The sequence below is a fragment of the Mytilus californianus genome, unplaced genomic scaffold, assembly GCF_021869535.1.
Source record: "Mytilus californianus isolate M0D057914Y unplaced genomic scaffold, xbMytCali1.0.p SCAF_1, whole genome shotgun sequence".
NCBI lineage: Eukaryota > Metazoa > Mollusca > Bivalvia > Mytilida > Mytilidae > Mytilus > Mytilus californianus.
The window spans coordinates 109,093,986-109,112,622 of NW_026262581.1; the positions used below are offsets into that span (position 1 = coordinate 109,093,986).

General features: G+C 31.9%; 2 protein-coding genes across 4 annotated transcripts in view; both read right to left on the reverse strand.

Annotated features, from left to right (window-relative positions):
- The window catches only part of LOC127730070 (uncharacterized 37.6 kDa protein in cld 5'region-like), a 30,935-nt gene extending 12,758 nt beyond the window's left edge, over window positions 1-18,177 (reverse strand). Inside the window, exon 1 of one of the 2 annotated variants that reach the window (XM_052238475.1) lies at window positions 18,088-18,177. The gene's annotated coding sequence lies outside the window, so the exon portion shown is untranslated. Of the gene's footprint in view, window positions 1-2,820; window positions 2,898-18,087 lie in introns of those variants that run through there. The other variant, XM_052238484.1, reaches the window with a different exon arrangement.
- On the reverse strand, window positions 282-10,063 carry LOC127730054 (uncharacterized). 2 transcript variants are annotated; one of them, XM_052238115.1, is made up of 2 exons: window positions 9,923-10,063; window positions 282-2,771 (listed from the first exon to the last, which is right to left on the reverse strand). In XM_052238115.1, the coding sequence occupies exon 2, from the start codon at window positions 2,722-2,724 to the stop codon at window positions 562-564; it is 2,163 nt and encodes a 720-aa protein (XP_052094075.1). In that variant the 5' UTR covers window positions 2,725-2,771; window positions 9,923-10,063; the 3' UTR covers window positions 282-561. The 2 variants fall into 2 exon arrangements, with proteins under 2 accessions (XP_052094075.1, XP_052094067.1); XM_052238107.1 differs by lacking the exon at window positions 9,923-10,063 and adding an exon at window positions 2,887-2,962.
- Window positions 18,178-18,637: the final 460 nt, after the last annotated feature.

The window sequence follows — 18,637 nt, forward strand, 5'->3', positions numbered from 1 at the left end:
AGGAAACCATATATTAAATACAATTATCCTATTATTCGTAATATCTGACACATTTCACATTTCACATTTCACATGACAAAAAAAAACTGTAATTTTCGAGCAGTCGCTAAAACATGAGAAAGAGATCAAGGCACCTGGATACAAGGTATGAAGCATCAAGGTCTTCTACCTTCTGAAATATTAAGCTTTATACAAATAGTTTACGCCGTCGACGGATTGTAATCCCTACGCCTCGCATTCTGGGACTTTCGTCGGAGGCGAGACAACAAATAGGACCTGAATACTAAAACAATATTTTTTATGTACTTTTTTCACATTCATTCGCAAATGCTGACTCCTGGAAGAACACGACGCTAATATTTCTCCTATAATTTGCATTTTACTTCATACTTTCTTGTCTTACGAAGTGGGTAGCGTTTATCTGTTCGTTCAGTTTTTCAACTTTTAGAAAATTGTTCTATCGCAAGGATGACTGCTGACTCAGTCTGTATTTTTGTGCAACGTTAATACATTAAGCTTTAACATTTATCAAATTTAAATACTATGGATACATTTATTCAATCATACATTACTGCCAGTAACCTTCAGAAATGTTTCCATCCATACCTTTATAAAAGTGAGGTCACTTTTTTCAATAAAATTTCTACTGTAAAGATTTTCATAAACGGAAATAAGGTTATCATCTTTCATGTTCATCACAAGATTAAAAAGAGCACCCACTTTTTCGTAAATATCCAGCTCTGCATTAAAATCTCCAGAAATTGAATGAATATTTCTCTCTTGTACAACATATGGCACAGAAAAGGCTAGTCTTAAGTCATACCGATAAAAAAAGTATTGTGCTATGTAACTTCTCCATATATCGCTAACACGTCCATTTATACTTATTGGTAACGCCATATATTTGAATGCTGACGACGTCCACAACGTGGCTTGCGCATTGAAGGGGGAAAATGTTTGTTTTGGTACAACAAATGGCTTATGTGTTTCTTTTGTTGCTGAAAAGTTAAATGGCACATTTCGGGTAAATCGATAAATAGCATCAACATCCGGTTGTTCGTTAGCAAGACACTGTATTGCACCAACATTTACGGAAATTTTTGTGTCGCATATCTGTGGTATTGTTTTATTATCTTTGATGGACTCCAAGGGAAATCCTCTTGGCCATACACGTGTTTCAGATACTCCAAAATAAGGATAAGGATTGAATAATTTACTTCCTTTGTCATTACAAACTGTGACTGATTCTCCTTTGGTTAATCTTTCAATCTCGATTAAATCAAATACTCCATTATTGTCGTCGTCAAAGTCCCAAATATACTTTGCTTTGTGGTGAATAGCATACATGTATCCGATATTTTTCCTTCCAAAATGTTTTACTGGGATAACATCTGATAGTAAAGGATATAAAGTTTTTTGTCTTTTAATCGATAAGTATATAACTCTGCTTTTATTTTCGTCATTTACAACACTTTTCAAATAAACGTCTTCCGATGGCGTAGTCACATCTGCCACAATTACGACACACCAGGAGGGGTGTTTTGCTATATTTCGTACTGAGTTAGATGGCTGATGAATGGTGGTAACCACGGCCCAATTAGCACAGATTTTAGAGTCACTTTCGTTTGAAAATGTTGTGATCTTCGTATTTATACTAATTTGGGGAACTTTTCTTACCACGTCTCCAGAAAATATGGACCCAGACACACCACTAATAATGATTCGTTCAGAAACATCACTTGTAATGGATTGTTCAACTTTGTCTTTCTCCATAAATGCAAAGTCGTTGTATGATTGTAGAAGTTCTATCATTTCATATGTCGATTTGTGAAAAACCAACTGTTTGAGACAAAAACCAGGTTTTAAATATTTCTTATAAATTGCATGAGAATTAGCTCCGCACTGTACTATTCTGTCGTTATCAGAAATAAAATTAATCTTATCACTGTAGATAGACAGCCATTCTGCAAGGGAAGTATCCCCAAAATCTATGTCAATTAAGTGATCTTTATTTTTGCATTTTGCCTGACCACAGTAAGTTCTTTCAGAAATACGAGACATGAGATCACGTCCTAAAAATAAAAACATTTCGTCTACTCTGTTATCCCTGTTTATTTGTCTTGACTTTCCATGCCTCCAGCCATAGTAAAGATTACTTGATTTTATGCTATCTAGTCTAAAGAATACCTGTGGAACACACAAAAATGCATCGTCGTCTATTCTAGCCCCAAGGAGAGCATCAGGATATACGTTATGAACATATTTCCACCATATGTACATTTTTTCTCCAAATTTTACAGCTCGTCCATGATTTGTTACATTTAAATATACAATGTCATGATTTAATGTATTTTCGGCAATTGACTCAGAAGATGGCTCGTCTAGTAAAAATTTATAAGTTATTCTAAATGGCAATATATGTTGCATACGAAGCATTGCTTTTATCCAAGTTTTTCTTTGAGTATCTCGAAAACGTTGTTTTCCATTTGCACTTAATATTCCCATCACAATATGATCACGTTCTTCGATGAGAACTTTGGTTTCTGTGGTATGTTGCTCAACAACTCCATTGTCTAATTTAATTTCTTGGCGTTGAAATATCTGTATATGATTTCTTGGAGAATATGTAATATAGAGCAAGAGAAATCCACACATAATATACGGAATCCATATCGTGTTCGCAATTTTCCGACATGTACTTGAAGAACAGATCGCTCGAATCATTTTTGAGAGATTGAGGGTTTCAAATAATTGTCCTGTTGCCTGTACGTCTGAAAATGAATTAAGAAATTTATTTTCTATATATAAAATGAGGCTTACCTTAAATGACTATATTTAAAATCACAATTTGCGTGTACTTGTCCCGTAGCTATATGCTTCACTTACCCTCATTAACGACCTTTCATCTAAATGAAAATTTAAAATACTCCCAACTGGTTATTTGTTTCGCCTCAAAGATTTTTATTGAATAGGTGCTATTGATTAAAAGGTATACTGTTTCTGAAGTATTGAATTTAGTTTACGTCTGGGTTTTTCGGGTGTGACATTTAAAAATGTTTATATTAAACACACAAAAACATATATGTCTTCCCGTATTCTCATGTCTTCATTGCAAAGGATAGTAATTATAAAAAAAATCTGATCTAGATTGAACTTCGCTTTGATTCAATAGGTTTTAAAATTTGTTCTAAACAACTTCGTTAAGGTTCATGTGAACCCTTTGGCTAAAATGGCTGCGTTATTACGTTTTCACCTCAAAATTTACTCTGAGCACAGACAAACCTGTGCATTTGGAAAAATTTTGAGATATAGCATGCCCTAGATAAATAAAATTCAAATGCATTTTATGTTTAAGAAAATTTAAAACTTAAATGGATTTTGCTGTGCACTTTTTTTCGTCCATGGAAAAGATGATAAAAATTAACAAACAGTTGAGTTTCACTTGATATGGTCCACTCAGGTACACAGTTTAAATCACTAATTATTGTCAGGTATCTATTGTCCATCTATTGTCCATGTCAATCAATACAGGTCACTTCAGTTATTACCTGTGGGGAATTTCTCAAACCTCTTTCCCAAATTTGTTTATTTTGGCACCTTCTGGAGAAATGAAAAAAGTGCACAGCAAAATCCAGTTAAGTTTTTAATTTTCTAAAAGAGAAAATGTATTTGAATTTTATTTATCTAGAGCATGCTATGCCTTAATTTTTTTCCAGATACTCAGGTATGTCTGTACTCAGAGTAAATTTTGAGGTGAAAATGCAGCCATTTTAGCCAAAGGGTCCACATGAACCTTAAAATGCAAACTGCATCAAGTTTTGAATAAATATCCCTACCTGTAGAAATGCGGAAGATTTGTGTTTCACTATTAGAAACCCCAGGATCAACACAAATATATATGGATGTTTTCTAGATATGATGTTAAAGGGGCATTAGCTGTCAAATTCATGTTCACCGATTTGACTCAAATTCTCATATTTGATTTATAACATACTAAAACGTATATCTGTTACAGTGAATTTGTATAATCAGGGATTATGTAGAATCCCTGAATTTTCAGGGATTATGTAGAATCACTAAAATCATTAGTGATTATATAGATTCCCTGAAAATGACCAGTGATTTTATATCATCACTGATAATTTTAATTATTATTCTACAAATTCTCTAATATGATTTCAGGGATTATCAATAATTAAAAGCTCCAAAGATGATGAAACAAATTAACATAGACAAATTATCATTTTTTTTTCTTATTCCTTGAAAGTTTAAGTAAACAGTTTTCATTCCTGATCTACTATGTGAATCTTAAGTGATGAGTTTTTCCCTTTACATTTTATTCAAGTGTTGAACCTCATTATGTCACTAACAAATAAGCTCGGCACAGGCACAGATGTTGCTTGGGTTGAAGAAAATGTATGCTCAAAAGTTAATGCAAATTGCAGAGGAAAAACAAAATGCAGCATATGCATATCTCATACCATGGAAGTAATATTTAACTGGCGTTGTTGTTATTCCTTTCAATATTACTTCCATGATCATACCAATTCCACTAGTGGTTCCAGGAAAGGGAGATCCCAAAAAAACATAAAGGTCATTATTCACGAAAAGACTGTAGAAGGATATCGCCTTGCCATATAGCATGGAATCCTGCTCGGATCTTTAATACAAGAAATCAGTTTGAGGTTGCTGATTTCCCTTCATTGGTTCCTTCAGATGTTTGTGCTGAAAACTCTATTTCTCTGAGACGTGCCATAAAATCTGATTCAATATGGAGGACAAGGTTGTTTTTAAATGTTGATATTGTGGTAAAAACAGATGTGAATTTGATAGATATGCCTGTAGAAAAGCAGGGCACATGTGTAATAGTCGATGCCATCCAAATTTAGTTTGTAAATAAAATGTTTATTTTTAAAATATTGTGCATAACATTTGACTTCATTCATACAATGGACGAACATTTATCAAAACGATTGTACGCATTAAAATAGTTTTAATGACAATTTCATTTTATTTCATATTCTCAACCTAAAAACAATTGCTAAAACAATCAGATAAAAAGAATAATCATTATGCCATTTAATATTTTCATACTGACTTCATCAACCCGCCCTTGTGGGCTTGCTTGATATTATTAATACTGATAGTCAGTGTCAAAAAGGGCTCGCTTGGTATTAAAAAAAAAACAAACAATTATTCTATATATATTTTGCTTATCATTTAATTATATTGTGCTTATCATCTAATTATATTGTGTATAACATTTCAGTATTTTTGTGTCTATCATATTAATATATTATGCCTAACGTTTTAACATATTAAGGTTATTATTTTGATATATTACGGTTAACTTTTAATATATTTCAATATGTTATATATTTTAATATCATTTCAGTTATTCTGTATAATCCCTGACGTTTTTTCTAGTGATTATACATAATCCCTGAAAATTTTAGTGATTATATATAATCCCTAAACTAACCAGTGATTATACATAATCCCTGAAAATTTTAGGGATTCTACATAATCCCTGATTATACAAATTCACTGTAACATATCTAAATTACAAAAAAGTCTAAAATAAACAATTAACAATGCATGGTCTCGATAATATGTATCAACATTTCGTGGTTATTTTTGTCTAGACCACAGGCGCTTGGGTATAGGATACAGACATTTTTTTTTGATTTTTTTTTGTTGATTAAAATATTCAATTTTCTTTATTTATACTAATATCTATCACTACTGCGCATGTCTCTCCTAGTTTCGAGTGATTTTACCAACTCTTGAGACAACCCCCATTTTTACTATCCACACTAAGAAACAAAAAAAGGCAACTAACTCGACGCCATCTTGCGTGCTATAAATAAATAATAAAATTGACCTACCTGGATTTCCCATCGATTTTTATGGAAAACGTGCCTTTCTCGCAGTCCGATCGCAGACGTCGTTTCTATTTATCAAATGGGTATTGTTAGTAACATTTTTAGTCCATCTCAAGCATATAATAAAAAGATTTATAATAGTTCGGAAATCATCGTATCCCTTTATTTGTTTCATGTGTACTTGCAGAGATGTTCCGAAAAAGTCCGGGAAAAAATTACTTCCCTTTAACAAAAGTTCGGGAAAAAGTTAACAGTAAACTTCCGGGCACGTAAATTTGAATTTAGTGAAAATAGTCAAAATCTTTTTTTATATGCTTGAGATGGGCTAAAAATGTTACGAACAATACCAATTTGATAAATAGAAACGACGTCTGCGATCAGACTGCGAGAAAGGCAAATTTTCCATAAAAATCGACGGAGAATCCAGATAGGTCAATTTTATTATTAATTTATAGCACGCAAGATGGCGTCGAGTTAGTTGCCTTTTTGTTTCTTAGTGTGGATAGTAAAAATGGGGGTTGTCTCAAGAGTTGGTAAAATCACTCGAAACTAGGAGAGACATGCGCAGTAGTGATAGATATAAGTATAAATATAGAAAATTGAATATTTTAATCAACAACAAAAAATCCCCCAAAAAATATCTGTATCATATACCCAAGCGCCTGTGGTCTAGACGTCATACCATCATGCTTGTGTCAGATGAAAACGACAACACTTGAAGAGGGTGGATGGAAGTAATTCCTTATAACAACCATGACTCTTTCTAATAAACAGCTGCGCCATAAGCGCATGATACGCCCGTCGTCTTGTGTGTGAATTTTTATGCAATAAGCATAAATAGTTTCTGACATACGGCGTGACATGCGAAAACCCCCCCCCCCTTTTTTTTTTACAAAAAACTCAATATCTCTAAAATAAAATTTTTAATCAAAACCAAAAAGTATACAGATCTTTAGATTAATATAACTAAGAAGTGTGTAAAATTTTAAGCAATAATCATAAATCGTTTTTGAGATACGGGCGCGTGAAAACCCCCCCTTTAAAAAAAAAATCAATATCTCAAAAATAAAATTTTGAATCAAAACCAAAAAGTATATAGATCTTTAGATTAATATAACAAAGAAGTGTGTAAAGTTTTAAGCAATAATCATAAACTGTTTTTGAGATACGGCGCGACATGTGAAAAACCCCTCCCCCTTTTTTAACAAAATACTCAATATCTCTAAAATAAAATTTTGAATCATCTCCAAAAAGTATACAGATCTTAAGATCAATATAACTAAGAAGTGTGTAAAGTTTTAAGCAATAATCATAAATTGTTTTTGAGATATGGCGCGACATGTGAAAAAATACACACACCTGTTTTAGTTACTAAGTCCCGTAACTCAAAAGGTTTTGATCTTATTTTCACCAAAAAGTATACAGATCGTTTGACCATCATAAGAAACAACTATTTAAGTTTCATGAAATTTGGATAAGTCATTCTCAAGTTACGGTGCGACATGTTTACGCCGGACAGAGTGACGGACAGACAGACGGACGGACACCGGACATTTGTATACCATAATACGTCCCGTCAAAAATTTGACGGGCGTATAAAAATTAACATGTACAGAAGGTGCTTAAGAAATAAAATTTCCGTCTTCACAAATTGAAACAAGCTTTCTAGATAAACTAGGATGGTACAGTTCCTCGGACTATTCATGCAACAAAATGGACGCAGGAGGAAAATAGTTTCAAATAAATTATAAATCCACGAATTAGAAAGCTAATTGTAGAATTAAGGGCAAAACTTAAATGTTTCATCCATAAAGGTTTCGTTTTCTCTATCAATTACTCAGAAACATATACTATAAAAAAAATTATTATATGTCGGGTTTACCCGAATAATTTTTTCTGATTTTGTCGTTTGTTCGGAAGAATTTTCAAAGTTTATGTGAACATCTTTCCATGACTTTGGTAAATTTTGTTCAGTTTACGGATAAACTTTCATAGGTAAAAAGCGCAAATGTCCTGTCAATTTTGTTCAGATGTATCAAATTAATTATTAATGAATGAATATTTCATTGCGGATGCAAACATAGTGCCATTTAAAAATTTACACTATTTTTCGGTTAAATTCTTTGAGCTCTGAAAATATTTACATGCTTATTAGTATCATGAAAAATAAGAAAAAGAAACTATTCTGTGCATTCGTTGATTTTGCTAAAGCCTTTGATACTGTTTGGAGAGAGGGTCTCTGGCATAAATTACTTATAAATGATATTAACGGTAAAATGTATAACGTAATTTTTAATATGTACACTGGTATTAAATCTCGCATTGTATATAATGGTGAAATGTCAGAATACTTTTCATGCAATATTGGTGTAAGACAGGGTGAAAATATGTCTCCATTTTTATTTTCTTTATATTTGAACGATCTTCAGCAGTTTATTGAAGAAAAAAATGTATGTGGTTTAAATTGTATTACTGATGAAATAGAGGATGAGTTTGATATCTACCTAAAACTTTTTGTGTTATTGTACGCAGATGATACAGTGTTATTTTCTGATAATGCATCTGATCTACAGTTGCAATTAGATATATTCCATGATTATTGCAGAACCTGGAAATTGAAAGTAAACACTAGTAAAACTAAGATTATAATTTTTTCTAGTGGTAGATTACCCAAAAATATTAATTTTATATATGATGGAGATGCATTGGAGATAGTTAATGAACTGACATACCTTGGGTTGAATTTTTCAAGAACAGGTAGCTTTATGAGTGCTAAGAAAATTTTAGTTCGAAAAGCAAATAAAGCAATGTATGAAGTATTGAAAAAAGGGAGGTTGCACAACTTGTCAGTGAAATCTCAATATGATCTATTTGATAAAATTGTGAAGCCAATCCTACTATATGGATGCGAGATTTGGGGTTTCAGTAATACTGATATTATAGAAAGAGTGCACTTAAAATTTTGTAAACTGTTACTAAACCTTAAGAAGTCGACACCTAATTTTATGATTTATGGTGAACTTGGTATTTATCCCATGTCTTTATATATACAGCTGCGTATGGTTAATTTTTGGTCAAAAATGGTAAATGGGAATAATAACAGGATTGCTAAAATATTATACAGATACATGTTCTTGAAGAATTCTGACAACCAATTTAGGTCAGATTGGTTAAAATACGTTAAAGATACATTAGATAGATGTGGATACAGCAATATATGGTTGTCACAAGGAAATTTTAATCCTAAATGGTTGGGTATTAGTTTAAAACAAAGGATATTTGATCAGATTCAACAGAAATGGAGAGCAGATATCGACTGTTCATCAAAAGGTTTGGCCTACAAATTGTTTAAAAAAAAATTTGAATATGAAGAATATCTGAATATTTTAAGTGATAAAGATAGAATAACAATTTGTAGATTTAGAACGGGAAACCACAAGTTACCCATCGAAACTGGTAGATGGAATAAAATTGAACGTAACTACAGATATTGTAATTTATGTCATTGTAACGAGATTGGGGATGAATTTCATTACATTTTGCAGTGTAGTTCTTTGACAAACTTTTGAGCACAATATTTGGATACTTTTTTCTTGCACAGAAGTAATATACTAAAGTTTGGAAAACTATTTCAGTTAAAATTAAAAAATAAGTTAAAAAAGCTGTGCAAATTTATCAGGGTTATAACTTTTCAAGCAAGTCTTCCTGGTTAATCACCACTCTTCGCCACTACTGTGTTATTTTGCTTTATTTTATTTTTTCCTCTCATCTTGTCATGTGTGTTTATGTTATGTTATAACTTTTGATGAACTTCTTTGTACCATTGTAACTATATGGTGTTTGAGAAATAAAGAATCTTGAATCTTGAAAACAGACATGCTTAGTAATACAAAATGAAACTCCTTTTCTATACAATTCATACAACTTTTCAGATCTCTCAAATGAGGAAAAAATTATTTAAATCAGTTATTTACCATTAAAAATCTGTCTGTCCTAAAAATACTTAAGGAATTCTAAGCAAAACAAGTGGTACATACATTGTTACAGTAGTAGATCTAAAACTGTTCGGCTCAGAATATGAACCACGTGTCCGGCATGGACTCCTTTTCCAACTATTATTCTGCGGGTTAGCACGTCAAAATTCCGTTAAAACGTCTATGTCACATTCAAATAGTGTTTATATACCTAATGACCAGACACGCGAGTCTCGTATGATGCATAGATTGGACTGGAATACAATATAAAATCATCTGACCCTTATGCTGCATACAACAACACCATCTTCTCGTCGTGAACATGGTATAAATGAATGAATGTCGAAGTTCAACATCATATTTGTGGTCGTTTCCACAACATTCACCTTGGTATGTTCAGTATTATTTAAAAATTATTTTCATTTGCTTGTGAAATTTTGCAAGATAATAAATTCATACGTATATATTACTGACCTTCTCGATGAACTCGACTGACAGAGATTTAGACTATTGTGTTATTAAATATATAAATGGTTCATTCTTCTAAACAAATGTAACAAAGAGAATTTTCGAGATTAGAGATTTTCCGAAAATAAATATATGATAGCTTAAATAATTATCATTTGAACACATGTCACATTATTTATTTAATTAAGTGAATTGTGAAAAATATTTTGTTATGTAATTGTGTTGTTATAGATTGATTAGAGGATTAGTCTTGGGTAATTAAAATTAAATCTGTAAAAAAAAATTATATCAAATATTTGCTTGTACATGTATTTATGCCTTAGGCATGGTTAATATGAAATGTAATTCCTTTCTTTAAGAACAAAGGCTTGGGAAATGGTTACCTTGAAAATGATCCACGAAACTATCATATACCTATAACGTTATTATCTCTACTCTGGGTAAACTTTTCACTTCAATATTGAACACAAGATTATGTATTACTAAGTATCTTGATATACGAAATGAAAACCAAGCAGATTTTAGGAGGGATTATTCTACGACAGAACATATTTTAGTGAGACAGATTAGCACAGTTAGGACAGCAAAGCTACTACAATAATACTACTACAGTCTAATAAGATCAGTCATGGAATACTGAAGCCCAGCATGACAAAAAGCAGAACTAAAGGACCTGCAAAAACTTGACGGAGTGCAGCGAAAAGCATTTATTCTATGCATGGATTTGCCTACAACATCTGACAGAGAAGCATTAGAAGTTGAAACAGGAGTAAAGCCGATAAACCTAAGATAAGAACAAATAGCCACAAAAAAGATAGCAAAGATTAAAATGATCCAAATCTGCCCAAGAACCAATCAAAAAGCAACTTGTGAGGAATGAAAATCAGGACACCTATAAAAAATACCCAACACCAATCGGCAAAGCCTTAAGCCAAGCAGTAGACATAGACAAACAGACAGAGATAAACATCAACCTCATAGAACCTGAGTTTACATACAGAAATTTCAGCATATTCCCCCAATTGAGAACTGGCTACACAGAACTAAACTACTACAAGAAACGAGTAGGCCAAACCAACGCCAAAGAGTCCTGCAACTGTAGTGCTCCCGAAACACCTCATCACTTTCTCTAAAAGTGTCCTTGCTATGACAACGAACGAGAAATAATTTTCCATCAAATATTTAAAGAGGTCGGGATCTGAAACCTAAATTTAGCTACAATATAAACCAGACTAGAAGGCGAGAACGTCGAAGAGACGAAAGCCAAACTACTAAAAGTGGCAAATTATATCGACAGAACTGGCAGATTTGATACTGCAGTTCCTCAATCCCAATCTTAACCAGTGCCTACCCTCTAAAATGCACAGAGAGAAAAATACTTTGAGCATAGGCACGAAGGCGTAAACATGCAGATTAAAGACAATTTGTGCCAACAGGCCTTAAGACTGAGGATTGAGGATTTTTGCCATACACATATTATTTGAATTATTGAAACTGAGAAAGAAAAGTTTCATTGTGTTTTTATCTGCTTCGAAAAAGCGTTTGACTCTTTACAGCGAAACTTACTGCTGTTTAAATTATTGCAGAATAATGTAAATGGCAATTGTTTTCGTGTCATTCAGAATATGTATGGTTATGCCAAATCTCGTATTATACATCAGGGCAAACCATCAGATTTCTTCACTTGTGAGATAGGGGTATGCCAAGCGAAAACCCTAAATTGAAAAGAAAGTAAAATTTGTGTTGTATTTTATAAACTTATGTGTTTACATTATAATAATAAAGGTATACAAAGTAAATGGATATTATATATAAAAATATTTTTGATAATGTGGTATGTCTAATATATGGAATGCACAGTTTGCTGATAAATAGGTGTCAAAAAGTATTAAGCAAAAACTCAACGACCAGTTTCACCAAGAATGCTTTGCTTTTGGCAGAATCGCATTAAACTAAACTATATGTTATCGTATTTTTAAAATGAATTTACAATTTGAATAATACTTTTCATTTTTACCTAGTAATTTCGTTTATAGAAATAAGAAGATGTGGTATGAGTGCCAATGAGACAACTCTCCATCCAAGTCACAATGTGTAAAAAGAAAACAATTATAGGTCAAAGTACGGCCTTCAACACGGAGCTTTGGCTCACACCGAACAGCAAGCTATAAAGGGCCCCAAAATGGCAAGTGTAAAACAATTCAAACCGGAAATCCAACGGTGTAATCTTTATAAAAAACGAGAAACGAGAAACACTTAAGAACCACATCAACAAACGACAACCACTGAAACAGGTTCCTGACTTAGGACAGGTGCAAACAAATGCAGCGGGTTTAAACGTTTAAATAGGCGCCAACCTTCACCCTTACCTGAAATGGTAGTGTTACATTACAACATAAAAAGACACACTATAAAATATCAACTGAAATGGCTTAACTCAATATACATTGTACAAATATAGATGTGGTAGTCACCATCTGCCGATTGAGTCTGGAAGGTGGCAGGGTTTAATGGGATAAGACAAAGTCTGCCGTCTCTGTGACCCAAACGACATTGGTGACGAGTACCATTACATTATGAATTGTAGAACATTTGAGTTAGAAAGAAATTTACCATTACATTATGAATTGTAGAACATTTGAGTTAGAAAGAAATTTTTACCATAGTACTGGTCAAACCCTTATACCTATAAATTTGATCAACTGTTTAACTCATCAAATATTGTAATATCAGAAAAATATGTATATTTATCAAAGTTATAAATGTGATTCAGTCAACCAAGTTAATTTCATTGTATTGTTCACACATACATGTAATTACTATACCTTATAGTTATCTTTATAACTATTTAAGTGTAGTTTTAGGAGAAATAAAGTCATTCATTCAAAAGTTGGGGTTAGACATTTAATGTACAAAGGGGGGAATTGTTTTTATTTATTGTTTATATGTCATTTGAGGGATAAGCATAAACATAACTATTGCACAGCATTTATTTTTTTCAAAAATGATTGTTTCAGATGCATAAAATTTTTGAGATTTTGAAAAGTCGAAATTATTTGCTAAAATGGTTATAAAAAAGGAATGTATGAAATGTCAAGCCGATATACCACGTATACAGTTTTGTGTTATATATCTATTATTTCAATTCCTAGTTTACTATTTGCATCAATTAGCACTAGAAATAAGTAACTTACGTTGAACATTATACATTTGTAAAGTTAAGTTAAAATCAAGGTAATATATGTATGAGTCATTTGGGGGCTTTATAGCTTGCTGTTCGGTGTGAGCCAAGGCTCAGTGTTGAAGGCCGTACTTTAACCTATAATTGTGTTTACTTTTTACACATTATGACTTGGATGGAGAGTTGTCTCATTGGCACTCAAACCACATCTTCTTATTTCTATGAAAACGTCTAAATTGATTTACATATCCGGAGCAACCATTATACCATGTTTTGTGGGTTCTGGCATACATTTTAATATTTTTTGTAGTGCTAATTTTTTTTTATTGCTGTTTATTTTTATCGCCTTTCTTTCTTTTGCCATCTTTGAGTTCTAATAGTAATAATATTAATAATATTTTTTATTTCTGATTTTATTCTTTTCAGCCAAAAATATCACAAAAAACGCATCAACTCGATCCCTTCTGTAACCTCTAAAATTTCAACAAGTGTTACACATAAGGAAATGAAGCTACCCGGAATAGATTGAACAAAATGTTCTTCTTAATGCGTCAATATCGGGGCAAACTTGAAGGTTAATCCAGAAACAGTTGTCGTGATCAATGAAATTGGTATTATACGTATAACTGGACCAAACATACTTTTTTATACTAGTAAACATTTTTAAACCCAGAACGGCACGTTCTATTTTGAAGCATTTAGCTTTTTTCTTTTTAAATGAAAGAGAAGTCTATAAAGGTGTCATATTTTTTTGTGAATGAGTGCTTCCTCATAAATTTGGCTAGTGTTATTACCTCTTATTGTTGCTATGTATACATTGTAACCGTTATAGATTTTAAAGATCAAAGTAAATTGACTAACAAGCAGATATCCATGCATTTGAAATGAAATTAAAATTCATAGAAACGACTTTCTATTATTTGCATAGATAAGTGTAAAGGGAAAGGCTAATCAAAGATCCTTTTTTTTTGTGGCGCAGCATTTACAGTACGGCATAATTCAAGAATATATTAGAAACCTTTGATTTTAGGAATTCACATCAGGACGGAGTGTATGCGTTTTTGTTTATCGGATTCTGATGTCGGTCTAGTTAATGTCAGTGACAAGCAAATATCACATAACAACAAAAGCACTTTAAACTGATATACAAATAAGATGTGGTATAAGAAATATTATACCATTCTCAAGTTTTCCAAGGGTAATAAGGATTACATTTTAAAATTGCCGAGAGAACATTTCTTAAACATTCAATTGATGCTTTACAGCATCAGAAAAAGGTATGAACGAAATTGTAATACAAAATCGTGGATAGAAGTCAATTAAAACTGAAGTACAAAATATATTAAATGGCGATCAAGATACATCAATAAGCTACTAGATATAAACCTAATATAATTCAAAGAAAACAAACCCTTAGGCTGATAAACTTTTGTTTAGCTACGTTTTGAAACATCTTGACCGTATGCAACTATGAATTATTTATTTGATAGTGTTAAAAATCAATTTCTTCACCTTCAAACATTTAATTCAGGACAATATAACGACTACAACAATGTTCGTATGCTTAATGTTTGACATAAATTCAGGCAATCCAAGGCAAATGCGAATCATTTGTTTCAGTAATGAAAAATGTATTTCATTGATAGCAAACAAACGCAAAGGCATTCACCCTCTATTTTAATCTTAGCTTTCGCTAAACAGGTGAAAATGTATTCCAAGATTACCATCGTTTTAGAGAGTAATGGAAATCCCCTTTTCTATAGGCGAATTTTCCTTTCTAAGTAGACATGTTTTTGCATCGTTTTGGTATAAACATACCACAGTTCTTTTTTTTTTAAATTTCATTGTTGTCACATATCAATATACAAACATATATAACCCTTCCATATTCTGTATGTGCCTGTCCCAAGTCAGGAGCCTGTATTTCAATGGCTGTCGTTTGTTGCTGTATATTATATTCGTTTTAATATAATATTATGACTTGACTTTGCATTGTTAAAATGACTGCACTGAATTTTGTCTGTTATAATTGCATCTTTATATCTAATCCTTTATATCTTATCCTTTATTCGTTTTTACTTCTTATTTGCTTAATTATTCAATTGTTTATTTTTCCTACAAAAACTCTTGGTCACCTATGTATATATCATTTATTATGTTTATGCTAGCCTCTTGTACACATTTAATTGTTAGAGGTCAATAAAGTTACTGTTCGACAGGTCACACAAGACATTCCCGTAACTACATTGCTAATGAATACAAACAACCAAACATATAACATAAATTAAATATTGTCTTGTCTATAATATAAAAGCAGAAGGCATCATGACTTAGACAACTTTTTGGTTCCTAAAATTGGATTAAAATCACAAAGTATTATAAATGTATGGAATTCTTGTAAGATATTAGTTTCTCTGATATCAATAGTTTACATATTTGTTTAAGGCCTTAAAACTTCTACCGTTTACGGATGAAAATGTATTAGCATGTTTCCATTAGTCTCAAGAAATGACCAACAACTTTGCCAAAACATATGTTGCAATGCATTGTGTTAAAGCAAAGATTATGATGACAATTAATTATTTAGAAAAAGACTTTTACTCAAATTTAGCTATTCCAAAATTTGTATGCAAACCAACAATTTCCTTTTGAACAACTATGTTTCAATGATATGCTATGATGTCATTGTGATATCACAAGTGACATTTCTACCCCATAGCCGACTAGACTGCACCTATCTTCTTCAATCATCAGTATAACTCATACCAATCTACACCAATCATCAATAACATTTACTTATTGTTGCAATGATCAATTAATTTTACTATTTATTTGTAATTCCTGGACCAAAATAATTCCTATTACCATAGCTCCTCCTTTATACTGTAGATCATGTATTATTCACAACTATTTTAGTATTCAAAATACAAGGAAAACATATTTTGGGACCTTAAGGTTCATCATAAAAAATGTCTGTAATCAGAGTAAATTTAAGGTGTAAACACAGCCATTTTTGTCCATTTGTTAATGATGAACCTTATTAAGAAACAATTTGCACAATGACTTAGTTGTTCTAGAATGAGGGATTTTTCTCAAAATACCACTAAAACAATCTTGTTTATACAAAAAATTACATTTAATTTGCAATCATTTGAATCCCAAATTGCAACAAAAATCGTTCAGAGGACTCATGTAAGAATATCATATAATAGTATGTAAAATTTAACTAAGTTAGATAAAATCTTTCAAACGTCCCCCTCAGGGTAACAATTTCATTGATTTGGACAAAAGGACAATAGATATCTACACAACAGTAGGTGATTAAAACATTGTAATTGAGTGTATAGTATCAAGTATCAAATATAATTCAGGTGTTTGTTTATTTTACCATTTTTGAAAATAAAATTCCCATCAAAATGCATGAAAGATTTTATCTTTCTGAAATACAAAAATCTAGTGGATGCTTGCCTCCTTGAAATATTTCAAATTGCCATATGGCAAAATCAAAGGTACTTTATTTAAATCATTTTGCACCACGTGACTTTGTCCCTTTTGATCAAATTACTTCCCTTAGCTTAAGATTGAAAATATAATTTATTATAGATTTGCGGATAATCAGTCCTTTTCCGTCATGTATCTAAAACTAATGTATCTTTAAAAACTTCCTTTGGCGGATATTTACAAAAATGCTGTGTAATTCTAAGGGAAAATGCTAAAAATTTGACTTTTTACGAAATGGGAAGGTTGAAATCATCATGTTTTTAAAAGAATTTGGCCGAGAACTTAAGAAAGCAGGTAAGTTAAAAGTTATTTAACTTTAAAATTCAACCTACAAGGTGTTTCCCTATATGCCAACAAATCATAAAAACAATATCTTCTTGCATGTGTATTTCTGTTTTGAATCTTGCTATTTTACGATTTAACGTCATTTTATTTGATCTTATATAGCAATTACACAATGGTTACACTTCCGATTTTTAAACTAAAAAGGCCGAAAGATTTCAGAGTAGACAATGTCCATTTGTACACGGACAGAAGCCTAAAAACATGTACAATTCATCTATATGCGAACAAATTGTTCATTCGACATAGGTATTTGCATATTGGCATTTTTATTAAAAGGGCTTATATAATCCTATTGTAATGGCTGCCGTCATGATAAGGCAAAATGGCCGCTATGCAAATTAGCAAATTACCCCAAATTTGGCCATATGCACAGGTTGTCTGTACTCAAAGTAATTCTTGAGGTGTAAACACTGCCCATTTGCTTGATGAACCAACCATACACTAAATTCAACTCTTTTTTTGTTCTTTTGGTTGCATATATTTAAAATGCGTATCTCCTGCACGTCATTCCCGAAGTACAGTATGTATCAAAATGCTCAAGTCCTGACAAGCTTTTTATGAAGCTAATATTAACATATTGATTATTTCCCTGCTTTGTCTTTTATTTTTTTGCCTTTCTTAATCATCAATTTATTTTTCAAAACTATATTTTGCTGAACAGTCTTTAGACTAAAAGAGAAGAGATACAACAAATCAGGCTGGAAGTGAAAAGACACAATAAAATCAACCTTACCTTCTTCGAATTCTACCTTGCCGGATACAAATTTAGGTTACACAGACAAAACTCACACAGGCGTGACGTTTACTTTAACATAAATACCCGAGAATGTATTGATTGATCTACTATACCCGGATCGATCTATAGTTGAAGATTGTTGAATTGATTTCATACTGCATGCATGATTTGTATTATGGTCCAAAAGAGGTAAAATGGCTCTTGATATAAGTACTTGGCATTGGTATAATATAGAAATTATACTGTAAACAGCAGTTTGACAACTATTTTTTAAAGGAACATAATACCGTTATTATTAGGGATTTTTTTTCAATACAAAGAGTGACTTTACTGAAATAAAGTCATTGCAATCCGTCTTGGAGTTTAAATTTCCCATGACCATTTATTTGTATGGGATGCATTAAAGCGTTACTGTGCCTTGAAGACAAGGATTTTAAAGCCGGTAGAATGCAACTCTGTATGCACCAGAGTACAACTCTGTATGCACATCAATTGCCTAATGAAAGCCGATACAATTATACTGTTATCCTCCACTACAAAATGCCTC

What these genes read in the sequence shown, in the direction of transcription:
- LOC127730054 (XM_052238115.1), bottom strand. Translation starts at nt 2,724, where the DNA reads ATGATTCGAGCGATCTGTTCTTCAAGTACATGTCGGAAAATTGCGAAC.